Raw genomic sequence first — 25,288 nt, 5'->3', positions numbered from 1 at the left:
CCCCACTATACCCTATATAAGGTCGACCTGGACCCTCACTTGGAGGGTTTACGAACCAGCGCAGAAAAAAACACACAGCCCACACTTCTTGACAAAATGGCTCCCAAGGTTCTCGTTGTCCTTACCTCCCAGGCCCAGATTCCTGGCCGCGACCACGCCACCGGATGGTTTCTGGTATGTACTATTACCCCCGCCATGTTCGTCTGTCTATGGAGCAGATCTAATGGGATTCTAGCCCGAGTTTGCCCACCCGTGGGAGGTCCTCCATGAGAAGGTCGAGCTCACCATCGCCTCCCCTAAGGGTGGTGAGGCTCCCCTCGACCCCTCTTCGATCAAGATGTTCGAGAGCGACCCCGTATCGACCAAATTCCTGAATGAGCAGCAGTCGCTTTGGAAGAACACCCACAAGCTGGCTGATTTCCTGCCACGCGTTTCGGAGTTCGATGCCATTTTCTATGTCGGTGGCCATGGACGTAAGGAACACCTATTATCCCTTTGATGGACGGGGTTGGAACTGACGGCTATAGCGATGTTTGACCTCCACTACGACGAGACCTCCCTTGCCCTTATCCAGGCTTTCGCTGCCGCCGGAAAGCCCGTCTCCGCAGTCTGCCACGGCCCGACCGTGTTCGTCAAGGCGACCACCAAGTCTGGACAGCCCTTGCTCGCCAACTCCACCGTTACCGCCTTCACCAACGTTGAAGAAGACCAGGCACAGCTGACCGCGCTCATGCCATACCTGGTCGAGGATGAGATGAACAAGATCCCCGGATGTAAATTTGTTAAGGCCGATCAGCCGTGGGGCGAGAAGGTTGTTGTCTCGAAGACCTCCGACGGCGCTACCCTGATCACCGGTCAGAACCCGGCCAGTGCGACGGGTGTTGGCAAGGAGATCCTCAAGGCTCTGGGACTTTAAAAGATTACTACTATATACTTATAATTCATGAAATGTATGATTGTCATGAGAAATAAATGATTATCTTCTTCATCTCCCTTCAATTGGCTCCATTTGTTTTTCTTCCGTCGGATTCCGACGGTTCAATGTATATCTCACACGCAGACCACACTGACAGCGATGATCCCTCCCCATTTCTATGGGTCTGTGGGCGAATCAGCCTTACACAATGCCGAGCGTGGTCCTCAAACACCGGAGATACAAAGGACGGGGTGACTGATAAGCACCCCGCCCCAATATCTTGAAGACCTCCCATTTGGGGAATCGACAGGGACGGTCCAGGTACTAAATTAGCCAAGAGACTAGCAGCGGCCAAAGGCGTTGCGGCATTGCAGAATGTGTGCTGCTTTATTGCATCCGCTCATGTACGCCAAGAACCCGTTCGGACACATGTGGGTTTCACTGGCTCAAGCACGTTACCCCCGGCAGATGAAGAGATATGCAAGGGATGAAGCTGATCGCCCGGCAGTAGGATATATAAAAAGGTCGCCAGCACAATATGCAGTAAAAGCAGTGCATTGCATTCACCTCCATCCTTCTTCTTTGGTCGGTTCGTCATGGTCCAGTTCACTGTCCTGGCCCTCTTGGCCCTTCCCTTCGTGAAAGCTATCCCTGCCCCGGCTCCTGTCCCAACTCCACCAGGCATTCCGGCGACAACGACTGCGGAAAATGAGTTGGCTGGGTTAACAGTCGCTGCTCAGGGTTCGCAGGATGGCTATGACCGGGATTTATTCCCCCATTGGATCAGCCAGGGCCAGTATGTATTGTCATCCCTCTTCTTCAGTTCAGAGGATTTAATGTGCTAAAACACTTTACAAAGCTCATGCGATACTCGTGAAGTCGTTCTTGCGCGCGATGGTGAGGATGTCGAAAAGAATGATTCCTGCTCTCCCACTAGTGGAACATGGTACTCGCCGTATGATGGGAAGACCTGGACAGATAAAAGCGATCTAGACATCGACCATGTTGTACCGCTTTCCAATGCCTGGAAGGTAGGTCTACCATCATCCATCCTGCTTACAAGAATAGAGTCTGATCTAATGCTTAATGAAAAAAATCAGAGCGGAGCGTCAGACTGGACCACCGACCAACGTCAGGCTTTCGCCAATGATTTGGAGAACCCTCAACTACTTGCGGTGACGAACTCTGTTAACCGCGAGAAGAGCGATGATGGGCCGGAGGACTGGAAGCCTCCTCTGAGTAAGTTCATCCCCAATTCTGTCTGGTCGCGCGCTAACTGTGTAGCTTCGTACTATTGTACCTACGCAAAGATGTGGGTCCGAGTCAAGTCGGTGTATAACTTGACTATTACACAGGATGAGAAGGGTGCTCTGGTTGACATGCTTGACTCGTGTTAGTGATGATACTGTACATAGTTCATAATATCACGTGTCGTTTGTCCACTCTAGCATGGACATGATGATACAGTATGGATGGTTATCGGGTAGAGCCTACAATATTTACTATCCTCAAATTTGCTCTAAAGCACAAGACACTGCTATAGTTACTAGGATGTCATTCGTGGATACTGACGCCACTAGACCAATGTTTGACAATACGAATTAGGGTAGTCTACAATCACATTCAATTCCTCCGGTCGCGACTTTCAATAAGAGAATCTGTAAGTCAACACGTTAAGGAAAGAAAAGCAATATACGCAAAAGTCCTCAGATACGCCAAATACAGGTCTCACTTGGTTTAATAAGCAATTGTGCCAACTGCGTAGTCTCATAAACAAACATGATTTCGAGTACACGTAACTTCCTTTACATCACTATAGCAATCAATAGTATGTTGGAGGCCCAGATTGTCCAGCATTGTACGGTCCAGCGTGGTGCTGTGGCCCAGCATTGTATGGTGGTTGGGCATTGGGCTGTGAGCCAGGATTGTCCTGTGGTCCAGCATTGTACGGCCCGGCATTGTATTGTGGTTGAGCATTGTACGGTGGTCCGGCGCTGTGCTGTGTTTCAGCATTGTGCGGTGGCCCAGGATTATATGGTGGTCCCGCATTTGGTCCAGCATTGTATGGTGGTTGAGCGTTCGGTAGCGGCCCAGTGTTGTACGGTGGTCCAGTGTTGTGCTGTGGAGGAGAATTGTACGGTGGTTGAGCATTCGATTGTGGTCCAGCATTGTACGGTGCTCCAGCATTGTACGGTCCAGCATTGGGCTGGGGCGGATAACTGTACGGTGATCCAGTATTGTCTTGTGGTCCAGCGTTGTTCTGTGGGCCAGCATTGTAGGGTGGTCCAGGATTGTAGGGTTGTCCAACGTGATGCTGTGGTCCAGTATTGGACTGAAACCCAGGATTGTAGGGCGGTCCAGCATTGTATGGTCCAGCGTTATGCTGTGGTTCAGCATTAGACTGCGGTCCATGATTCGGAGGTGGCTGGACTTGAGCCATGTGAGAGGAAGTCAGGTCCCCAGTGCTAGACGTTGGCTTATCAATGAAGCTTTGACAATTGGAATCAATATGATCGTTGATTTTCAGAGATGATACCGAGTTTCCGCATATCGGACAAGACACCATAGCGTTTGGATCATTGAGGGGGATATTGGACTGTGGCCCATGGTTGTCGTGTGGTCCAGTATTGTATTGCGGCCCATGATTTGGAGACTCCTGGACTTGAGCCATCTGAGAGGAAGTTAGGGCCCCAGTGCTGGACATTGGCTCATCAATAAAGTTTTGGCAATTGGAATCAATATGATCGTTAATTTTTAGAGATGATACCGAGTTTCTGCATATCGGACAAGATACTATAGCACTAGGATCATCGGGGGAGACCCCGGACCGTAGCCCAGGGTCGTTCTGTAGTTCAGCATTGTATGGTGGTCCAGCGTTGTGCTGTGGTTCAACATTGTACGGTGGTTGAGCATTGTACTGTAGGCCAGTATTGTATTGCGGCCCATGATCCGGAGGCGGCTGGACCTGAGCCATCTGAGTGCCCGCAAGATCTTCATATTGGAGATCGCTGGGACTTGGCCCCGTCACCATGTTAACTCCCGAGGGTGTCTGCTCGAACTGTACATCGCCTTGCGCCGCTCGAATCGTGTGCGTCAGCATTTTCACCGAGGGATTGTCGGTCCGGGCGTGGCCATTCAGGATCTCCTTAGCGGGAATCTTCCGACCGTAAAATCGTTCGTTCTCATCTATACGCTCGATGACGACTGTTCCATCAATCTGCACACCCGCATAAAATCCTCGACTCTTAACATAGGTCCAGATCGGGGCTCGCCGTTTATGAACTTCCGACTCTACCACGCCACCAAGTCCCACCGGTCCAGCAGCGACACTGATCTCGCTTCCGAGAGTCACGCGAACCTTGGTAAATGCCTCTAATGCCTCATACGTATTGATCACCATCACACAATCGTATATATCTGCACCGACAAGAAATCCCAAGCCGGCTGTATGCAGCAGGATACCCGACGGCGCACTCCATTCGCCGGTTTCAGGCACTCTGCTAACAAGAACACCACTGCCGCCCGCACCACTGAACCATAGCCCCGTTCTCATAGCCGTAAAGATAGCCAGTCCCTTCGCCTGTCGGATAACTTCGGAGGGGATCTTCTGCAACACTTTCGGCTTTCCTCGCGGCTTATCGATCGGTTGTTTTGCTCCTTTCGTTTCCAGTGCAGGAGTGCTTTCTTTGGATTCTTCGGCATATACGCCATCCTTGCAGAAGCTCTGAAGAATGCGGGCCACCTTCTCGCTTTCTTTGTCTATTGTCATGGGCCAGAAAGCCTCTGAACCGAGTTTATTAGTCAGGCGGTTAACGGGGGGACCGAGTTTGTCCAGTGCATCCCAGGCTTTGTCGAAGTTTTTCTTGCCAATGACTTTCGTTTTGTTCCATATTGAGTTTTGCTTGTTTGGTGCTTGCGACATGGTGGAGGTGCGATGATTGTGTACCTTGTCTCTGGTTCTAGGACGTTTTCTCGGGTCGAAGGATAGTGAACTAGGGTTATTGAAATGTTGTCAAAAAATAATATTCGGAAACGGGGAGTGCCAGGGTGATAATGTTGAGTTTTATCCCTGTCAGGCGCGAAATGAAAAGTCTAGGCAACACAGTGAATGTCAAGAAACGACGACATCCGAGCGGGGCATAATTGAATCTCCCAACTGCTAAGCATTCCACATGGCGTAGTGATTGGTGTGCATGTCTCCACTTCCCACGGGATTCGCCGCCGTTCCACTTTCCCAATGGCGGGAATTTTTCGTATTTTGTGCTATTAAAAGCGTTTTCATTGTTTCGTGAGACACCGGTGGCTTTCTAGTACAATGAAACTTATGCATGCAGGGTGCCTCCGCCAAGATTTAGTAGCTTCCCGGCGCTTAATGATGGCGTGCGTCCTAAACTGCGAGTAGCCTATGTGTGTACTAATATGAAAGCCCTACCACCCAAAGCGCCGAAGAGTCGATCGTGATGCGGGGAAACCCCATTTTTTCTATCGATGCGAAGTAGTTGGCAAAGGAAGTTTCCGATGCAGTCGGGACACGATCTCCGGGTAATCCTCCTCGTCCTCGGCCGTGATGATACCATGTCGAACGAAGAAATCCACGAGAACACTGGCACTGGCCGGTTTGAATTGACCATTCAACATGGCCTCCTTCACTTCATTCGTGTCCATCAGATGGAAGGCGTATACATCATCGTCGACCACTTTGAAAACCACATCTGAGTCGACTTCAAGATCATAAACATAGAGTACCCCCGGGTTGATGAGTCCCGGGTGACCACCAGATCGCTCATCGCTAATAGTGACCCAGTTCACCGTACCTGCGGCCCGTACATTCTTCCTGATCAGGTCTTCGGGCATTGCAGCCTCCTCCGATGCCTCGCGAATTAGACACTCTAACGGCTGCTCTCCGATGGCCATACCACCAGCCACGGTATTATCCAGCAAGCCTCCGTACGCCTTGTTAAATTGTCGCTGCGGAATCCAAAACTTCAACCCGGACTCTGTCCGAGTATACACGGTCATATGTACCCCGCGACCTATCATACCAAGGTACGAGAAGAAACTCCGATCGACTCCCACCGGAAACTGGGCACCAACAATCGGGAACTGTTCGTGTCTCTTTTTCCCGAATTTAGGAAACACTCCTTTCTCGCGCGCAAGCCCAGCCTGTCGCTCAATGATTTCTGCGCATTTCTCTTGCCAGTTGGCCCCTTCGGGCCGAATAAGGTGCACTTCTTTCTTAGGGGCAAGGACCACCTGGAAGTCTTCTGTCCATGGCATCTTCTCCACCACATTATCGACCAAGAGACCGTGTGGTCTGGGATCCTCTGGGAGGTAGAATTTCCATAGTGAACCCTGTACTTGCTCGTGTGCTGAATCTGGATCTTCTGCGTAAGGAAAGCTGAGCAATATTTAGTTGGGTTATGTCAGGTTTCTCGGAGAGCGCTTACTTGTCACAATCCTTTACAACTTCTAATAAGGTCTTCATTGTGCCTGGTGAATAAGTGCTGCGTTTCGATTCCCGGTCATCAGCTGCGATTATTGAGCGCATCCATGCATGCGAGGGGCCAAACTGGTAAAGGAAAAACTATTTTTCCACGCCGAGGTAGTTCTCCTCTCACGGTGCATTCAATCATAAATTCATGGCAACATTGTTTGATGACTTCTTTGATGCCCAGTGTATGTGTGTAGGCTCTCGAATCAATGAAACAATGACACCAAATGCTAAAGAGTAAAAAGTCTTTGGTGGTGTTGCTGACCTGGCGGCAGAACAATCCCTGGCATTGGCCTCGAAGGGAATGAAACAAAAGTAATCGGTCAACCACGCGTTATAAACATTTGCAGACGCTTATGGCAGGATTGAAGCTCAGATGATAGATATGACTACTAATATACTAAAATTCAAATACCCAGCAATGTGAGATTGAAACTCTCTAGGATTGCATGCAAAAGGCTAGCCTCGCTCTTAGTGACAAAATATATATTCCGCAGGGGCGAAAAGTCAATGACGCAATTCACCACTGGATTCGGAAAAGACATGTAGATACTACAGGAACTGACTACCGACAGCTTTATTGCAATATTAAAGGACAGAATGTACCCTCTTATTGACTTATCTGCAGTTGTGGCAGGCCGTGTACTCGGTATGGGGATGAACATTCCACTGGCACAGCTTCTTGCTTTAGCTTTGCCTTATGTAGCTAAAAAGGAACCGGTTCTTCAACAAGTAGCCGGGCTAGCTCAATCGGTAGAGCGTGAGACTCTTAGTCATCACGGTATCTCAAGGTTGCGGGTTCGACCCCCGCGTTCGGCTTCTCTTTTTGTTTTTGCTTTTTAGCCCTCTCGCTTTCTTATTCAGTGTCTCTCCCCCACGTATCTGTACAAGTCGTGTCAGTCACATGCATTTGGACGTATGGTAAACTTCCGTTTCCCTTTTGCTATTCTCCCCGTACCCTCTTATTTACTGTTCCTGGGTCAGGAAACCGAGGATCTTGTGTTTACTTTTACTGTCCCATAACCCATGAAGTGAATAGTTGTATTCCCTAGAACTTATGTAGCCACTGACATTCCAGACTTAGTTAGATATGATATCTGCCGCTTTCTCTGCAATCGCATATACAACTGTCTGGTAGTGTGCTGTGATCGGCAGAGGTATGATGCTAGCATCGACAACCCTGAGATTCTGAACACCTTTAACGCGGAGTTCAGTATCTACTACCTTTCCCATTGACGCCGAACCAGCTGGATGATAGAATGTATTCCCTCCCTGCTTCACCTGGGCGTCGATTTCCTCGTCTGTAGAATCGGACCTTAGTGCATTAAATCCAGGATGTGGAGCCTCACATTCGATCATCTCTCTACCCTCAGGTGTCTCAGAGAGAACCTGTGTTACCTGTCGAATGGCGGCCCGAAGGATCGCACGGTCTACTTCAGTCGAATAATAGTTAGGATCGATAAGAGGTGGACTCGTTGGATCAGCTGACGCTATACTAACACAGCCCCTCGAAGTGGGGACCATGCCTAGTATAGCTGATGCAATATGCGTGCCGTCCATCGGGATATCAGCACCAGCAACAGCCGCACCGGCAGGGGCGTACACAATGAGAATTTCAGCATGACAGGAATCAGTGACAAGATAAGGATGCGTCTCAAGAGCTGACTCGCTCTCGCCATCAGCCTTCAACGCGTCCACCAACACTTCACGTGGAGCTTGCACAGTGGCATTCCAGTCGGCTGGGAGGCCTAAAGCATACGCCGGGTCACTCCATAGCGGAGTTCCGATAGACAAGCCTTGCTCCGGATGCCGAAGCTTCCACCACCGCACAAATGAGAAGTGGTCATGAAGATTACGGCCGACTTCTGGCGCGTCGACAATTTGCGTGATATCGTGGTTCGTGAGTAGTTCAGCCGGTCCAATTCCGGAGAGCATCAGCACCTGCGGTGTGCGATATGCCCCAGCTGAGACAATCACCTCTCGCGATGCGAAGTATTTCTCTCCCCCTACCACTTCAACTCCTGTTGCGACTTTCTCTTTCTTGCCGTCACGCTCCTCGAGAATAATTCGCTTTACCATGGTCTCGGTCAAGACAGTAATCCCAGGACAGTTGAATATACCATAAGCTTCACTCGAAATCTGTCGTCGGCCAGCACGCCAATTCTCAACCAACTCACCCAGTCCTAGCGGTGATCCCGCATTTGCGTCCTGCACATATTCCACACCGACCCTGGAGAAAGCAGCCCGCAGTGGTTCTCTCAAAGGGTACTTGCGGTCAGGGCTACTCGAAGAGACCGAAGCATTATGGATAGGTCCATCGGTACCATGCAAAGCTGGATCAGTATTTGTACCATCAAAGTGTGTTTCAGTTTTCTTGAAGTATGGCAGAAGACCGTCGTAGCTCCAGCCCTCATCGCCGACTAGCTTAGCCCAGCGGTCATAGTCGGCAGCACTTCCGCGAGTCCATGTACCATAATTTGTGGCAGAGCCGCCCCCAAGGGCTTTGCCTGCGCTGTTGTAACATTGACGGCCGTTGAGGCTTTTCTGTGGCACCGTCGTATAGGCCCAGTCGAGTGGAGAATAATGGGCACCGAAACATGCAAGCGGGATTTTGGTGAGGGGGTGGTCGGCGGCATTGGCTCCCGCCTCAATGATCAGGATATTAAGAGTCTTGTTCTTTTCATAAAGCCGACTGGCGAGTGCGCATCCAGCGAGCCCACCACCGATTATAATGTAGTCTTTTGGTGAGTTTGACATTAGGGTTGTTAAGATTGCGGGGCAGTTTGATGTTGTCGAGTACGGAATCAGTCAAAGAGGGGTAGGAATGAGTTAGAAGATGATTTTCACAAGTACCCAAGTCCGTACAGAAGGATGAGCGCATTTATAGCCATTTTAGATGTATGAGCAATGCCTTTCTCTGTCAGGCAATTTAGGTTAATCAACATAGACTATAATCGGCCCCCACGCCGTCTTTTTTAAGACGCCAAAATAGCCGATCAGACCAACCATAGTGCTGCTTGGCTGTGGGTACTCAATGTTGTGGGACCTAGGGATAACTATGATCTATCTAGATGCCTTAATGTTGTACTTTATTGGGGAGGTAGTTCTGTCGGGATGGATTTCCCCATCCACCATGCTTCACGTATCCTATAGAATGTAACGTAGCCTGTGTGGTGCAATAGCCAAGGCAATGGGCTGTGGTTTAGGTCACAATAAGGAAATGACCACTTATGGGATATAAGCAGCTCGATGGTTAGTGGGGACTTCTGGTTATGAAGCCGTCTGTCATTCATATGGAAGGTGGTATTGACGAAACCTGGACTACACAGGGCTGCTTTAACGCGCTGATATTAGTTATAACGATTAACAGTCAGCGCAGATAACGGACTTTGAGAGCATACCTCCGTTACTATAATCTCACTCGAAACCTTAGTGGTCTGCTATCAGCAATTCCCGTAGATAGATGCCTCACATTCAAACATTCAACTTGCTATTTATCGTCACCCGTAATTCATACCACGGTCATTCAAAATCGGAGCCGGACGAGGCTTAGCAACCGTTTCGCACACTTGCACGAACCGCAATAGAGGCTCCTCCGCACCCTCCCTGGCCACCATACATAGGGCGGTCATTGTAGTGAAGTTATCCTATCGGGACTGTGGCGACAGGATACCCTGATCCTATTAGCAACGGCGATTCAAACGTACGCTTGATAGTTTGTTACCTTCAGCAGAAGCATGAACACATAAAGGGGAGTCTACCCAAGGTGCCAGGATATTGATTTTTTCCTTGTCAAATATGTCGTTCAGAATATCTCCCGCGGCCCTACGAAGGCCCTGTTTCATTTCGCCTATCTGTTCCTTTTCTTCGTTAGTGTTCATTACCCCTTCTGGATCATTCTGCTAGATGAATGCTGCGTTGTGTTGGTAATTCTTCATTCTAAGCTCGTATGGTCGTGTCCTCTGTCAGCTTACGAGCTGGAAGGGCTTTTTCGCTGTTTTCTTTATTGAACATGACGATATCTGCAACGCTTGTTGCAAAGCACTCGTGGAATGAGCGAATAACCCTAGGGATGCAGACATTTTTAAAGTCCCAATCTAGAATTGGTTAGCCATCCTAACTTCATCTGATACTGCAGCGACCTACATGAGATTAGCAATATAGTATTCCGTAAGGCTGATGGATCCTTGCAATGAACTTAGTCTTTAAGAGGACAGTCTCCCTTTTGTAGAGCGGAAACCGTTTCTTCGTTCTCGTCAACTTAGAATCGACTTTTAGAGCTCTGAACATCTGGATGAAATGAGTGTGACGTACCATTTGCTCCTCTGTACCCTTAAATTGCGTACCAAAGTCCGGTGACATGTTCCCAATTTTTGGGTCCAGGAACCCAACTGTGGGGAGTTGGACAGGCGGCCCAGTAGAATCTCAGGAAAAACGCGAAAGTCTGCTGCTAATTTTGCCATAGGGCCCGGACTGTCGAAAAACTCCGTCATGGTGTATAACCCAGTAGTCCCTGGACTCCGGTAGTAGGCTTGAGCGCATACAGACCGGCGCGTGTTGATGGTGTTATGATAGAACCTATAGCCTCAGCGACTATTGTAAGGGGGCTAAACCCAGCGGCTACAGCGACTGCGGAACCAGCGGATGAGCCCCAGGAGCTTACTTAGTATCAGTATAAATGAATAATATCTAAAATTTAATCTACTCACTGAGTGGCCAAGTGTCTTCTCATTATCCTGTATCTTCCTACCATACGGCGGTAGGATCTGACCGCCGTGAGCAGACCAACCGGGGCATCATCATGGTCATTTTTATGCCCGCAATTCCTAGAACAACAGTGAATCAAATAGAGTTTCCTAGGGAGCTGAATGTCTACTGACAGTCATGTTAGCCTTTCCCAGGATAAACAAGCCAGCGTCAATCAGGAGCTGAGTGATAGCTTTGTCCTTTGACGCCTTGGCCCCGAGAAATGCATATGATCCAGCAGTGGTGCCCATGCCGAGCCGACGCTGTGACAAAGCTGTCTTTTAAAACTATAGGAATTCCATGAAATGGGCCCTGGAGTTGCCCTTTCTGGCACTCCTCATCCCGAGTCTTGGCAATTTCGAAGACCTTATCCCGCGGGGCAGGCGAGATCAGCGCATTGAGTGCAGGCTCATAGCGATCGATTTGTTCAAAATACTCCTCCACGATTGGGAGTGCTCATGGTCTTATTCTTTTCGAGTAGCTGCTGGAGGTCGACCGCGTTAGGCGTGACGATCTACGCCCATTTTACAATATCTAGATGGATTAGCACATTTATAAATCATACAATTTCAAGTTATCTAATACGGATTTTTCCTCGTCCAGAGGGCCTGGACCTGCTGAGATAAACTCTGTATGGCAATTGACCTCTGCATTGGCCAATTTCAAGGTACCAATGAAAGGTACGGGATCAGGAACGGGCCATGTACGTTCGCTTCCGTGGAACGGCTTTAAGTACCGGTCTTCGATGATAACTGGGCCGGAAGGGCCTTTCCGTCATTTGCATCCTCATAATCGGCACTTTTTACTGAACTATGAAAAATCTTCTGGCCTGAAACCGAGTGCCCTATAGCGGCTATTCTCGGTTGGCTTCGGCCATGAGTCAGGGTCCACTAACCTGTTCCTGACACTTGCCACAGCGCCGTCAATAACCGAAGCCGTTGTCCTGCTGCCGAAGACTTGATTGGCCACGTTTCCAACCATCAGATGGTGCTGTGGCTCGTGCGCGTTTCTATAACATCATTTTTATATCGAAAATCTTTATCGCGGAAAAGAATGGGTCTATCCGATACTGAAATCAGGTTCTGTTTGGCAGCAAAACGTCAGTGGGCTCTTTTGATTTCGATGGAGTACGCGAGACCAGAAGAAAATGATGTGAAAAAAATGAGGGCTAGTTGGGTCTGTGGCTCTGGCCACCGCTGTGTATATTAGTAGCAGTTGGGAACCTTTCCTTGAGAATTCTTGAATTCTCACACGGAGCTAATTTTCTGTATATACTCTTAACAATATAATATATCCGCTTTACAATGGATCATATCCGGGGTGACATCCCGATTTACCAAGAAGAGCACCACAAGTGCCCCTCTCTCGATGAAACCGACACCGATAGCGAGGACTTATCCGACGAAACGGCAAACCAGGTTGATTCTTTAGAACTGGAGCGCATAAATACCTGTCGACTTCAGCAAAAGACAACTGTTGGCTCAACTAGAGGCCCTCTGCCGCGCGAGCAATGGCTACCCATGGGTGCCGGGAAAGAATATCCTCCGTTGCTTCCTGATCCTGAACAATATGTGGTGGAATTTGATGGACCAGACGATCCATTACATCCCTACAACTGGTCCATGCTGAGAAGGTTCGCCTGTTCCCACAATGGATCGTCATAAGTGGGTTTAGTTACTGACATGCCATTCATTTAGAGCTTTCCTCGTATGCATCCTCTGCTACTCAACCTTTGCCGGCTCCTTCGCTAGTGCCGTCTTCTCCGCTGCCATTGGTTCTGTGAGCGAGCAATTTAACATCGGTACGGAGGCTGCATCGCTAGGCGTCACATTATACGTTTTAGGCTTCGCTGCCGGTCCGACGATCTGGGCGCCGGCGTCTGAGCTTATCGGTCGACGCTGGCCGCTGTCCGTCGGCCTCTTTGGATGTGGTATCTTTAGCATTGCTTGTGCCACTGCAAAGGATGTGCAGACTATTATGTTAAGCCGTTTCTTTGCTGGACTGTTCGCCGCCAGCCCCATCTCAATCGTCCCTGCTGTATTTGCCGATCTTTTCAACAATGCACAACGGGGAATCATCATGTCGATCTTCTGCATGGCTGTCTTTATCGGACCCTTTGCCGCCCCTTTCGTGGGCGGTTTTATCGCCATGAGTTCCCTCGGATGGCGCTGGACTATGTATATATCCGCCATCATGGTATTCCTGGGTTTCGTTCTCGTCCTTCTATTTTTGGATGAGTCCTACCCTCCCGTGATCCTGGTCCGCAAGGCCTCGGAGCTTCGCCGACAAACGCATAACTGGGGAATTCACGCCAAACAAGACGAGGTGGAGGTTGACTTCAAGGAACTCATCCGGAACAACTTCACGCGTCCGATAACCATGCTATTCACCGAACCCATTCTCCTCCTTATCTCCCTGTACATCGCCTTTATCTACGGCCTCATGTATGCTCTACTCGGTGCATACCCGGTTGTTTTCCAAGGCGTTTACGGTATGAATATGGGAGTTGGCGGCCTTGCCTTTGTCGGTCTTATTCTGGGCGAACTGCTCGGCGGCTGCTATGTGCTCTTCCTACAGGGCGCCTATAAACGGAAGCTTGCAGCTAATGGAGACAAACCGATTCCTGAATGGCGTCTGTCTCCTGCCATTCTAGGTGCTGTGCTCTTTACAGGAGGAATGTTCTGGTAAGATACTGCTTTTCCTCTGTCTACATACCTGGTTAGTAACATCACTGACAATCTCAATAGGTTCGGCTGGACCGGCTACACATCCTCCATCCACTGGATGGCTCCAATGGCCTCCGGAGTCCTCACGGGCGCAGGAATCTTCCTGATATTCCTACAATGTTTCAACTACATTGTCGACTGCTATCCTACCCTGTAAGCCCGCTCCCGATAACCAATTCTCACGACACATAGAACCAGTAACTAACAGATATTGCTAGTGCGGCCTCCACAATAGCAGCAAACACGATTCTCCGCTCAGCAGTCGGCTGTGCATTCCCTCTCTTTTCAAGACAGATGATGCAGAATCTCGGTGTCCAATGGGCCGGAACCATGCTTGGCTGTATTGCGGCTGTGATGATTCCTATCCCAGTTGTGTTCAAGTTATATGGTCCTTGGCTAAGGGCCAGGAGTAGGTTGGCTTGTCCGCCGGTTTATGATGTTGAGAAGAAACCTTATGATGTATGATTTTTGTTGTTTGTATAAAAGTTTGGTTTTCTAGTTTTGTTTTGTTAGCGGAGATACCATTTGCATAGCGTGTGATATGGTGTTATGATTAATTCAATTACTTTGATACTATAAGAGGATTTGGTGATGATGGTTAGCGTGTTGTGAATACTATATTATCAGTAGCTAATTATGGGTGATTGGATCTACTACGACATACGTTGAGTAGAATTATGTATATGGCAGATAAAGACCGATGTATTAGACTTCGACTGGAGTGTCGCAAAATACATGCAGACTATTCTCATTGGAATGATGCTATCAAAACTGTCACGCGTTCCACTTAACAACCACAATGGATATCAATGGAGGGACTCGGTTTCTGTATCACCCCGGATGGAAAAGCCCCAGTCAAAGAAATAAATCAAGGCCAACAATGAGAGGTCAGAGTAGGGAGAACAACCGAAACTGGTCCGCATTCCATCTACTCATGAAGAATGGATGGAGGGACCGAGTTTCAGCATGATCCCAATTCAAAAGCCCTTAAATAAACAGATAATAATCAACTGACAAAGGAAATGACCCCAAGCAAAAGGAGAGAAGGAAAGGGAGCTTGCTAGCCCGCCTCAGCTGCCTGGTGTGCAATGAAATCCTCAACCTGCCCGGAGGCCCTCAATCATGATCCCAGATTGCGTACATACATTTCAGTAGCCCATCCGACCATAGAGCTCTTTAAGCATTTTGCACAAGAGAAAGTGCACCTTCCTAGACCTCCTCGTTGAGAACACGTACTTGTGTGGCGCTTTGGTGCCCACAATCGTCCGGAGGTTCCATAGCTTCATTTAATGTGCGTCCTGCGTTCAGAACAAGATCACCGAACCGGTAAAGGGATAATACCAATGTGTCGAGAGAGCCCTGCAGAGAATGTGTTTGGAGAGTTGTATGCTCGTCCAGCCAGCGCGTTGCGCAGTTGTCGTACACTTCACATAGTCGGTCGAGGCCAACAGTGCCCTCATGCTTGTCGTGGGCGAGAAGGTATTCTCCATTTGATGCAACAGCGACAGCAAGCCCGGAAATGAGATCAGAGATGGCTTGTATGGTCTCATCGAGTGTTAGGGATGACACTTTCTCGATGTGGTCTTTGAGGGGTAGATGGTCGGCTGGAACATTGGTCGTGAGATTTTTTTCTTTCTCTGTGGCTAGATCAATGATCATTGGGCAGGATAGGCTTGCGACTTCTTCAGCGTTGCTGTCTGTGTTATTGTCCGTGTCGTCGTCTTCGTCTTCCTCCATGTCGTCGTTCATGTTACGGTTGCGAGTTTACAGTGTGGTATCCATGGTTTGGTCATAGGGAGGCGTAGCGGACTCTTTTATATTGCATGGAAAGCCAAGTATTAGTCATAGTGACATTCACTGGGGATATGAAGGCTCACTCTTTGTCTGGTGAGCTCGCGGGGTTTGCCTTGGTGGCGGTTGTAGAATACTGAATGACTTTGATACGATAATTCTGTAGCCTGGTACTTCCTCGTAATGGTTAGGTCATTCTTTGAAAATCACTGAGATCCTCATACATAGAGAGAGGAAAATACTGGAATCCTTTCATTATGGGACACAATCGGTTGGGAACTTGTATGCTAAGGCAAAGATGCAAAGACTATGAAAGCTGAAGGATATTTCGGAAACAAGCAAGACAAGGAAGCTATACAATGAATTACAAAGATGAATACCTTTGTCCGATTTGACAATTGCCATATCTACACACAAGGACTTTCTGCATTTCTCTTCTGGACGATCGCAATATAACAATGTTTATTCTTCGCCACTCAACTGCATCTTCAATTATCTTCACAACAATGTAGGAGTCTTCCACAAGCGTTGGAATTCTGCAGAAACAGTTACACCTTGTCTGACGGTTCATCACCACTCTTTTCATCCAGGCCAAACTTAGTATTAAGCTTGTCCCGGAGCTTGACTCCCTTTTCAATAAGCGTTACCAACAATCCTAAGCCAGCAAAGGCTATCGCCACGAGCCGTATGGTACGAAAGGACTGTGTATAGTGATGATCAGCATACTACAAACTTACGAGGGCCAGCTAACATACCTTCTGAAAGACCTGAACAACCTGTTCCCGTAAAGCAGGGTCCTGGATGCTGTCTAAAAATGCCTTGGTATAATTTTCGGCATAAAGCAGAGGTAATCGAATTGTTGTGGATGACTTGTCTTTCGAATCGGGAAACCAACGTATGATACTCAAATAATAGAAATTACGACACCAGAAGTTGAGAAACCGAATGACTGTTCGTCCGTTTAGTAACTCGGAATTTCGGTGATTTACTATATTATCAAAAATAAATGTTCCAACAGTCGCACTGGCTAAAAGAATGAGCTGTTCTTCGGAAGTATCAAATTCTAGAGACGCCAAATAGTATACTTAATGCAAAGGAGTGTAGGTTCTACACGAAAGATAACAAATACAAGCTGTGATGTACAAATCCGCTGTGTTTGAGATAGTAATCGATGCTGTGGGTCCTAATGTCCCTGGCGCGACAAGCTGGCGCCGCCCCCAAAAGCTAAGAACGTTAGGAGAGTTCTAAATTACCGCTAGTCATGGCTAAGATTGACTCAAGCCTATCGGATTCAATTAAGCTTCTCTGGCGTCGCCTTGGTATGGTCGTGGTCCCCCGCTTAGTACCCCTCGCTTGCAGTCATCCCACATTCTATCTATCTACACTCTTCTGCAATCGTCCATATCACTACTGTTTCCCTATATATCGCACCTATAGCCCGCCCAGTGACCCTTGTAGACTAAGCCGTGGCCACGAAGCCCTCTTCCCATTCCCTCAGTGTCTTTCATCTCATTCTACAATATGACCCGCTATCAATTCTTGTCACTGGCTACCAAACCATCTGCTCAGCTCTGCTACTGCTTCCATCCAGCAGTTAGCACAGCCAAGCCTGCGTTAGTCGTGTTTGTCAATGGCCTTGGACTGCCACAGACTTCATGGGAGGGTGTCATTGCGCGCCTGCAGGCACAGCCTCCCTCCCCCGGCCTGCCCGCCATGTTGACCTATGACCGGTATGGCCAGGGCCAGACAACTGACCGTGACCCTGGCGACATCACCGCCGAGGACCCCATGCACGGCCATGATACTTTGACAGTAGTCCGGGACCTACACCAATTGCTCACACATGTCGCATCGGATAGGATGGATATATCCGATCCTAGCCGTCTTCCGCTCGTGTTGGTCTCCAACTCAATTGGCGGCGCGATAGTACGGCTCTATGCTCAAGAATATCCCGGTACAGTGGCGGGTCTTCTTTTCCTCGACAGTGTGCTGGCAAATTCCGACTTTGTCTCCATCTATCCAGACCCAGATGCGCCTGGTTTCAATCCGACCAGCTTGCTAGAAGGGGTGACGGTAGATGCTATCCGTGATGCTCGGGCGTATATGCAACGGGTATTTCACCCCAGCAATGGAAGCCGCGAGGGACTCAGTCGAAGGAACCTGGCGCAGCTCTTACCAGAAAGTGATGGACCCAAGTTGCAGGGTCCGGACGGCTGCGGTCCCTGGGTTACTGTCGTCGGCCATGAGTTCGAGGCGTTCAAGTTTGAATTTGAGCAGATGGGTGGAGCCCCTCCAAGGCTTACGGAAGTTTACATGAATCCTTACTGGCATCGTTTCAACCAAGGATTAGCCAAGCTTACCGAGCCGGATCGCAGCAAGGGCCCTCTCCTGGCTCCGGGGGCCGGCCATTTTGTCCACAGAGACAACCCGGAGCTAGTCTCTAACGAACTACGCGATATTCTTGACAAGATCCTTTGAGTTGTGGCTGAAGTATGTGGTCTTGTACGGGGGAGGAAATGAAACAGGTTGGCTTTGATCTTTCTCTGTATTTTACTAAATTCAGCCTGCTCTTAACCGGAGATTGCTTCGCGTCTTAGAGCTGGACATATTTGTGAATTATTTGTTTACTCTTGCCCACCATATTTGGACGAGCCTCGAACTCTCTAGCCAGAGAATTGTAAGCGTAACGTCTTTCATTACGCTAGTTCTGTACGTGTAGTTGGGTATATCAATAGCCAGTCTAAGGCATGCTCATGCGACAGGACCCGGCCTAGAGGTCCTTTCTGGTAATCCTACTATAGAGAGGGGTAGTTTTATGAGGAGGAACGCTCTGAGAATGACAAATATCTCGAGTAGGGAAGCATCAGTGCGAGAAAGCATGTCGAAGTGAAGAATATTCTGAAGATGAACCATTCGAGGCTTCAAATGAGAAATCATTACGAGGGGATAGCCTCCTCGATTTGTGTCCACTAAAAGTCAAGGACATATTGTACCCTGCGCACATAGCAGTGACTAAGACTAAGATGTTTGGCTATTCTGGAACAGTGCCTCATTCAACTCCTTAGAGTATACGAGTGGCGGGGGGTCAAAATTTATCGAAGCTAGTATTATATGACCCTAGAGGAGAGCTCTCTGTCTTTCGATATTAATAGTATAACAATTATTGAAAATTTCAAAAGAAATATTATATTAATATACATGTGTTCATAAGTCTTTCACTATAATTTTTATAACTAGATTATCTGGATTTATACTAAGTGTAAGATTTATTCCGCCGCTCCCCCTGAGTGGCACCGGGCAACGACCGTTCTGTGATGGCAAAACTCCAGTTAAATATCGCGCGAGTTGAATTGCTTTGTGACACGCTAACGATAATCATCAATCTCCTGGCCAGAAAATAACTGCCTTTTTTACAAAAGATACACTGCATAACATCCCATAGCTCAATGATGGTTCAAACCCAGGACCTTCCCATCGAGATTCTGTCTCATTGTCTGTCTTACATTAGGTGGCCCGATCTGGCCCTGTCTTCTCTATGGGATTATTCAAAAAGAGTGATCCATTGGGTATCACATGGAAAGCGCGGTGGGATCTCAGCAACATCTGTCGTGTATCACGGAAGTTCCGAGACCTAGCGCAACCATTGTTGTTCCGTGATTTCAAAGAGGATAACTTCAATGCCAACTTCAGCCGGTTGATTTGCTTCTCAAAGCCGTCATTATGCGCCCACAGCTTGGGAAGTACGTCCGTGTCGTCGCTTTGCACCCTGTTGACCACAGGGTGTATAACGGATTGGAGCCATACATATGCAATCAGGACAGAGATTCTTTTGTGCATGCTGTTGAGGAACTTCAATTGGATGGTGGTGAAGAGGAGTGGTGTATAGATTTGGACAGCGTCCTAATAGCTCTTTTGCTCACCAAGACCCTGAATCTGCGTCTGCTCTGCTTCCCCGGTGATGTATTTTACATTCCACTTAACATCCTCTTTGCACGCGACCTATTTTTCTTGGCCAACCTTGAAGAACTTCGCATCATAGGCTACGAAGGGGGCGAGTACTATAATATCGAATGGTGTTATGGATTTATTGTCCGTCCACGTTTGCAGCGTTTTATTAGTGACTGGGCATACGTCGAGGACAACAATATCCTTACCTCCTGGGCCCCAACATGCTCGCACTGATGGAAATCGATCTTCGCCACTGCCAACTGGACTACGATAGCCTAAAGCTATTAATCCAGACATGCAAGAAGTTGAGGCACTTCATATTCGTCAATTGGAGCAGCTTTGATGATCCACTAGGTCCCAGGAGCCAGATTCCTCTTTTTCACGGAGCCGACCTACTCCGACCACACCAGGACACCCTGGAATACCTGCGGATAGAATTCCTTGAGGACCGTATGCTTGCTTGGATCGGATCTTTCCCGAAACTTCCGGGAGAGAAGATGCCTTCGCTCCGTGACTTCACCGTTATGGTAGACCTCACGGTCCAATTCAGTCTCCTTACGCCGCATCCGGAATTTTCTTCCTCTTTGAAGCGACTGACTATTACAGACTGTAACACATCTATCTTGGATATGACTTATTGTATCGCTACCGACTGCAAGAACGGGCGATATCCAGAGCTGCAGGCAATTAATGTTGTATTCGTGAATAGGCTAAGTCTTATCGACCTAAGGATATATCAAGCGCGCGGAAAACCCTTCCGGAGTCTCCGAAATCTGTTCAAGCGCACCAAGGTGCATTACCGGATCCGTTGTCGCTCTAATCGTAGAATGCGCGGTGGCGACGATTTAGAGGAAGAGGATTGAGATTTATGAGGAAGATAAGACCGAAGGTTCGGTTGGCCGTTTGGCAGAGATGGACAGTTCACTAACAGATGTGGGCCATCCATGAACGTGGCATGGAACATTTCCTGGGCTACGGAATGGAGCTAGGGAGCGATGACATGGACACTTGAGATATTCCTCGACAGCCCATCGAGGTGAGGCTTAATGCTATTGCTATTGCTATTTCGCTATCTCTTGATCCGTGTAAGCAAGCAGACAGCGTCAAGAAATATGATGCATTTGTCTCCTAAGACTGACACAAAATCATTACCAAATTTCCCTTATCTGAAGCCTTAATTCGTTCTGTCCAGCGGACGCAATCAGAAATCCCCACTGATATCAATACTTTGCCAGAGCCTTTCCAATGCTTCCTGGCATATCTGGCATAGCACAATCTACTCTTAAACTTAATCTACACACGGCCATACAGACAGTACGTCGAAAGTAAATCGGCAATATTATTCACTTATCAACACTTTCATATAGCATCAGCAATCATCAAGTATCTCCTAACCTATCCTAATAAGCCAAACTCTACTAATAACATTCCCCTCATAACACCCGAGATAACCCATTAATTAGGGCAAGTCTAAGCACCACCACCCATCAGCATTTACCTCAAATCCAAACCTCAAGAACAGGAAAGAACCATACCGCTCCACAAGAGCTGCAACACTTAGTATCATCAGGAATGGAAGCGTTGCAGGAAGGGCAACTGCTGTGAGGGGACATTGTATTTATAGATCGATAAACCTCGACAATAATAGAACTATGCCACAAATCTAAATTTAGCGTCGCTCCCCAAACAAAGCCCGTTAATCAACATAACACACAGAGGAGAATAGTAAATCTTACTGAGCTAGTTTGTTGCTGGGGACCTTGAGTGAAAAAGTAAAATCAGGAAGTGAGTAGTAGAGTGAAGAATGTGAAGAATGTGAAGAACGTGAGTAATGAGAAAAACGCGAGTGTGACCTGAAACCTAAGTTTATTACCCCGCCGTGCGTTGAGTTGTACTTTTTATTTTGCCCCGCATTTGGGTGGTGTGAGCCTATCATGGGGTTGGACAACGCATAGACTGGGTTATGATGGTCAGATGGAGGGTATTTAGGGCTTGGTAGGTAGGGTTGATTTTATGGGTGGCATTTTGTTGTAGAGCGTTTTGTGTAGACTTCGGCAGAACATCTCGGCGTGACTCAAGGGAGAAACCTTCAATCGACAGGTCAGGCATAATAGGTTCGGTATCGGACAAACGCTGGCCACTGCTCTGCAAGTCACATAACGCGTCGAGCATACGAGAATATATGAATTCGAGTCTTGTATAACAGCTCAAAGCTAAGAGCGCTGTGGACCTAGCCTGGAAGAATTGCATTTCCCCCCGGGTTTTCGCTGCTAGCTTCTTTATTCTAGCGGTCAATGAGTGGGGTTGGCCTATTTGGAGTTCAGCTACGCTGACTCTGGGTTTTCTTCTATCATCACTATCGGATGTGCTTGTTGTGTTGAACGTTGTGTGAGAATGTGCTCTGTTCTGGCCCTGAGAAGGACTTGCATGAAGTAGGTACTGGGATAGTGCTATATTAATTCTCATAGCTCCTTCAGACACTGGATATGCTCGTCTGGGCTATTTGCCGTGGCGTCGCCCATTGACCCAGAGTTTGACTGTGGCACTCGAGTTTGGCTGACTGGTACATCTCCAAAAATTCAGATCTCGCCAAAGGCCCGACATCAACGGAAAGCCCAGTGCTAGGACCCTCTACATCAAAGCTTGTCGAGCCATAGTTCGGCGTAAGCGAGACTCCAAACGTCAATTCGTGAAGACTATTATCAATTATGTACTTCATACAACAGTAGTAGCAACATTTCTTACAAATTCAAAAACTCCAAAAGATTCGGTTGCGGTGAGGAAGCCGACAGGCAGTTTGTCGTAGTCAGTGACAGTAAAGAGTCCAATGGACTTTTTACCTCTGTGGGCTGTGTTGACATGTTGTCCTGTGCCTCATACGCCACATTAGGCGGACGGCCCATGGGTTTTGGACGTGGAACTGCACAAATGGTTTTTGCACGGGCACATCGGCGACACCTTTCGGGATTATCCCCATATGCAGCGTAGCTTTTGTCCTCGATACCGGTCATAGGCGGCCTTTGGTTTATTGTTTTTCGTGATGCTGTTGTTAGTTGCTGAGGTTGTAGGTGTCTTCGGGATTATGTTGACTTGTGTGGCAGACAGTGGTTTCACGACGAAAGTACCAGGCAGATAGTGAAAGGAATTGAAGTGAAAAGGCAGTACAGGAATCCACATAATCAGAGAACACCGATCCCCCTCGGAAAAACCGCTAATAGTTGGTCGAGTTGAGTGTGGATATAATGGGCAGAGTAACATCCAATGACGCATGCTGGAGTTTGTCAGGCCACGCACTGGGCGTTTAGTTTGGCAGTATCTAGTGGTGATAAAGAACGGTTGATATTAATTTTGCTGTTTTTGCTCTTCTTTCCTTTCTTTGTGGCGTGATATATTGATTTATAGGCTGGGGTCGGAGGAACTTTGAACATTGCCATGTCTGGCAGGCTGACCCACAGGTATAAGGCATCGTGCACAATATTTAATCATTATGAACAATAGTAACCTTCCGACTAATATCAAAGGTAGCAAAAGTTTCATCCACGTAAATTATATCAATCATAACTAGCTATATTACCTCTTGCGAATTTCACAAGGACAGATATTCAAGGCTCTCTACCCAAGATTTACTGCTTATACTGAGCCTGTTCATCTAGTGGCCTTTCTTTATGATATAATCCAACTTTCGAGTTGAATACTGCAGAGCGTCAGCAGGCAATTCGAGAGACCGGCACTAAGGTGATACTGACCTTCTTCCATTTCCTCCAAGGACTTGCCTGTTGTTTCTTTGATGAACAACCAGGCATACACCACAAGGATCCAATTGAAAATGCAAAACATCAAAAACATGCCCCAACCCATACTATCGAGGGCATGAGGTGTTGCTTGTGAAAACACAAAATTGAACAACCATTGAGTTGCAGTACCGACCGCAATACCGACCTCACGGATCCTAGTAGGGAAGATCTCGCTCATATATAGCCAAGGAACCGGCCCCCAGGACATGTTATAGCACATGGCCTCGAAGTATACCATCAGAATAGATGCAATGCCAGCAGAGCTAATGCTGGTGGCGTCTGGGTCGGGGGGAAATAACTTCGCCAGGATCCCCACGATCAACATCAGTGAGCCCATGAGGAAGGCGCCGATGATAAGCGACCACCGTCGACCAATGCGCTCGACGAGAAACAAAAGGAAGAACCAACAGGAAATTACTTTTGCAACTCCGAAGAAACCGCTCACAAATAAACTGTTGTCACCGGCTCCGACCGCCTTGAATATTTGAGGAGCATCTGTACGTGGTCAGCCAACTATGCAAGTTTATGCAGATACAATGGTGCTAACAATATGCCAGGGAAGTATTTCCCGTGATCTGAACTCCTATTTGTTGTTAGTGTCCGTAGTGAATGGTGGATGAACATGATAACAAGGTATACATACCGATTTGAATGGTGACTGCAATACACATTCGATGTAGGTTCCCCGGTACTCGCAGTATCTCTTTCCATGTCACACCTTCCGTCGCCAGGTTTTCAGCTTCTATACCGTCTAGAATTTCGGCCATTCTGCACAGAATCAGTAAATCATAAAGTTTTGCATCCTTGGAATCATGACTCACTCTGCCTGGACTTCTTCAGTCTCCTCCCCTCCTCGAATCCACACCAGTGATTTCATAGCTTCATCGTGTCGTCCCTTCTTGGCCAGCCAACGCACACTTTCTTTCAAAAATAGCATCCCAAGTCCCAGAATCCCACCTGGCACTAACTGCAATCCGATAGGGATCTGCCACTGGCTGTCACTGGTCTCAGGGATATGTTTCTCCACTGCATAGTCAATCCAATATGAGAAGAACACTCCCAGGACGAAGAAACCCTGGAAGAAACTTCCTAGCCTTCCTCGGATGGACTTAGGAGCCATCTCAGAGGTGTACATGGGAACAATGACGGTCGCCATTCCGACACCAATGCCACTAACTACTCGTGCGACATAAAACGCAGCGACAGAGTGTGTGGGAATAACTTGAATAATGGCTCCAATACAAAATATGAGAGAGGCGAGGGCGATAGACCATCGACGGCCATATTTGGCGGTGAATGGCCAGACGAAGAAACAGGCGAAAAAGGCTTTGTGTTCATCAGTCGAAGTTGACAAAATCGAAGTTCTAACACACTCACCACCGGCCTGCAAAAGACTGTTGGAATTGGAATTAATCGTCGACTTTTGCTTCTCGGTGTATCTGAACGAGTTCTGAAACGATTTAAGGGTGAGGACACCCCCAATAATTCCAGTGTCATAAGCAAATAGGAACGATCCAGTACAAGCTAGGGCGACTGTATAGTAGGCCCTGACGAGGCCTAGAGTCTTCCCCATATTGACTGAAACCGTGGACGAGAGCTCCGTGTCACGGCAAAAGATCACATCAACAGATTAAGACAGAGACAGCGGACCAAGACGAGAAGACCTTATATGCTCTGCGGGGCACATAAAAAAAAGCACCATACGCTCCATAGTCTCTCTAAATACCGACCGGTGTACAAAGCCTCTGTGATCGTGGGTTTGATGATTGCGGTATATCAACTAAAATAACACCATTGAGGGCGGGACGAGATTGAACCTTGATAGGGCCGAGGTCAGCTCTAGTCTGGGGTTACCGGTCATGGGGAGCCTTATCCC

The 25,288-nt window shown here is 48.0% G+C and overlaps 11 protein-coding genes and 1 non-coding gene across 12 annotated transcripts; 5 read left to right on the top strand and 7 right to left on the bottom strand.

The window, feature by feature from the left end:
• Positions 1 to 96: 96 nt before the first annotated feature.
• BDV38DRAFT_267177 (class I glutamine amidotransferase-like protein) lies at positions 97 to 2,313 on the top strand (the record flags this gene model as incomplete). Its single annotated transcript, XM_032056534.1, has 10 exons — positions 97 to 174; positions 236 to 473; positions 528 to 880; positions 1,061 to 1,098; positions 1,203 to 1,320; positions 1,385 to 1,423; positions 1,630 to 1,712; positions 1,776 to 1,947; positions 2,017 to 2,155; positions 2,201 to 2,313. 10 exons carry the CDS (start codon positions 97 to 99, stop codon positions 2,311 to 2,313), a joined length of 1,371 nt encoding a protein of 456 aa, XP_031919221.1.
• Positions 2,314 to 2,738: 425 nt separating this feature from the next.
• Positions 2,739 to 4,838, bottom strand: BDV38DRAFT_267176 (DUF500 and UBA/TS-N domain protein; the record flags this gene model as incomplete). Its single annotated transcript, XM_032056533.1, has 2 exons — positions 2,739 to 3,572; positions 3,738 to 4,838. The coding sequence occupies 2 exons, from the start codon at positions 4,836 to 4,838 to the stop codon at positions 2,739 to 2,741; spliced, it is 1,935 nt and encodes a 644-aa protein (XP_031919220.1).
• Positions 4,839 to 5,398: 560 nt separating this feature from the next.
• Positions 5,399 to 6,401, bottom strand: BDV38DRAFT_277182 (putative thiamine pyrophosphokinase; the record flags this gene model as incomplete). The annotated part of the gene is made up of 2 exons (XM_032058424.1): positions 5,399 to 6,314; positions 6,364 to 6,401. 2 exons carry the CDS (start codon positions 6,399 to 6,401, stop codon positions 5,399 to 5,401), a joined length of 954 nt encoding a protein of 317 aa, XP_031919219.1.
• Positions 6,402 to 7,142: 741 nt separating this feature from the next.
• On the top strand, positions 7,143 to 7,226 carry BDV38DRAFT_t24. Its single transcript has one exon. It is a non-coding gene; the product is annotated as a tRNA-Lys (tRNA).
• Positions 7,227 to 7,487: 261 nt separating this feature from the next.
• On the bottom strand, positions 7,488 to 9,164 carry BDV38DRAFT_277181 (GMC family oxidoreductase; the record flags this gene model as incomplete). The annotated part of the gene is made up of 1 exon (XM_032058423.1): positions 7,488 to 9,164. One exon carries the CDS (start codon positions 9,162 to 9,164, stop codon positions 7,488 to 7,490), a length of 1,677 nt encoding a protein of 558 aa, XP_031919218.1.
• A 1,512-nt stretch (positions 9,165 to 10,676) lies between these two features.
• BDV38DRAFT_232858 (uncharacterized protein) lies at positions 10,677 to 10,985 on the bottom strand. Its single transcript, XM_032053090.1, has one exon. The coding sequence runs from the start codon at positions 10,898 to 10,900 to the stop codon at positions 10,682 to 10,684; it is 219 nt and encodes a 72-aa protein (XP_031919217.1). The 5' UTR covers positions 10,901 to 10,985; the 3' UTR covers positions 10,677 to 10,681.
• A 1,455-nt stretch (positions 10,986 to 12,440) lies between these two features.
• Positions 12,441 to 14,344, top strand: BDV38DRAFT_291925 (MFS transporter; the record flags this gene model as incomplete). The annotated part of the gene is made up of 4 exons (XM_032061880.1): positions 12,441 to 12,786; positions 12,851 to 13,837; positions 13,901 to 14,032; positions 14,098 to 14,344. The coding sequence occupies exons 1-4, from the start codon at positions 12,458 to 12,460 to the stop codon at positions 14,342 to 14,344; spliced, it is 1,695 nt and encodes a 564-aa protein (XP_031919216.1). The 5' UTR covers positions 12,441 to 12,457.
• A 164-nt stretch (positions 14,345 to 14,508) lies between these two features.
• On the bottom strand, positions 14,509 to 15,772 carry BDV38DRAFT_232855 (uncharacterized protein). Its single transcript, XM_032053089.1, has one exon. The coding sequence runs from the start codon at positions 15,626 to 15,628 to the stop codon at positions 15,089 to 15,091; it is 540 nt and encodes a 179-aa protein (XP_031919215.1). The 5' UTR covers positions 15,629 to 15,772; the 3' UTR covers positions 14,509 to 15,088.
• A 1,419-nt stretch (positions 15,773 to 17,191) lies between these two features.
• BDV38DRAFT_267172 (alpha/beta hydrolase) lies at positions 17,192 to 18,148 on the top strand (the record flags this gene model as incomplete). Its single annotated transcript, XM_032056532.1, has 1 exon — positions 17,192 to 18,148. The coding sequence occupies one exon, from the start codon at positions 17,192 to 17,194 to the stop codon at positions 18,146 to 18,148; it is 957 nt and encodes a 318-aa protein (XP_031919214.1).
• A 1,691-nt stretch (positions 18,149 to 19,839) lies between these two features.
• BDV38DRAFT_277177 (uncharacterized protein) lies at positions 19,840 to 20,481 on the top strand (the record flags this gene model as incomplete). Its single annotated transcript, XM_032058422.1, has 1 exon — positions 19,840 to 20,481. One exon carries the CDS (start codon positions 19,840 to 19,842, stop codon positions 20,479 to 20,481), a length of 642 nt encoding a protein of 213 aa, XP_031919213.1.
• Positions 20,482 to 22,091: 1,610 nt separating this feature from the next.
• Positions 22,092 to 22,629, bottom strand: BDV38DRAFT_277176 (uncharacterized protein; the record flags this gene model as incomplete). The annotated part of the gene is made up of 2 exons (XM_032058421.1): positions 22,092 to 22,314; positions 22,364 to 22,629. The coding sequence occupies 2 exons, from the start codon at positions 22,627 to 22,629 to the stop codon at positions 22,092 to 22,094; spliced, it is 489 nt and encodes a 162-aa protein (XP_031919212.1).
• A 612-nt stretch (positions 22,630 to 23,241) lies between these two features.
• BDV38DRAFT_291923 (sugar porter family MFS transporter) lies at positions 23,242 to 24,985 on the bottom strand (the record flags this gene model as incomplete). Its single annotated transcript, XM_032061879.1, has 6 exons — positions 23,242 to 23,312; positions 23,365 to 23,907; positions 23,960 to 23,995; positions 24,056 to 24,180; positions 24,234 to 24,738; positions 24,790 to 24,985. The coding sequence occupies 6 exons, from the start codon at positions 24,983 to 24,985 to the stop codon at positions 23,242 to 23,244; spliced, it is 1,476 nt and encodes a 491-aa protein (XP_031919211.1).
• Between the last annotated feature and the right edge of the window lie 303 nt (positions 24,986 to 25,288).

Source organism: Aspergillus pseudotamarii (genome assembly GCF_009193445.1).
Source record: "Aspergillus pseudotamarii strain CBS 117625 unplaced genomic scaffold BDV38scaffold_2, whole genome shotgun sequence".
NCBI lineage: Eukaryota > Fungi > Ascomycota > Eurotiomycetes > Eurotiales > Aspergillaceae > Aspergillus > Aspergillus pseudotamarii.
This window is presented reverse-complemented; position numbering and strand designations above follow the sequence as displayed.

Coding starts and splice junctions, on each gene's coding strand:
- BDV38DRAFT_232855 (XM_032053089.1), bottom strand. CDS start 15,628: ATGAACGACGACATGGAGGAAGACGAAGACGACGACACGGACAATAAC.
- BDV38DRAFT_232858 (XM_032053090.1), bottom strand. CDS start 10,900: ATGACGGAGTTTTTCGACAGTCCGGGCCCTATGGCAAAATTAGCAGCA.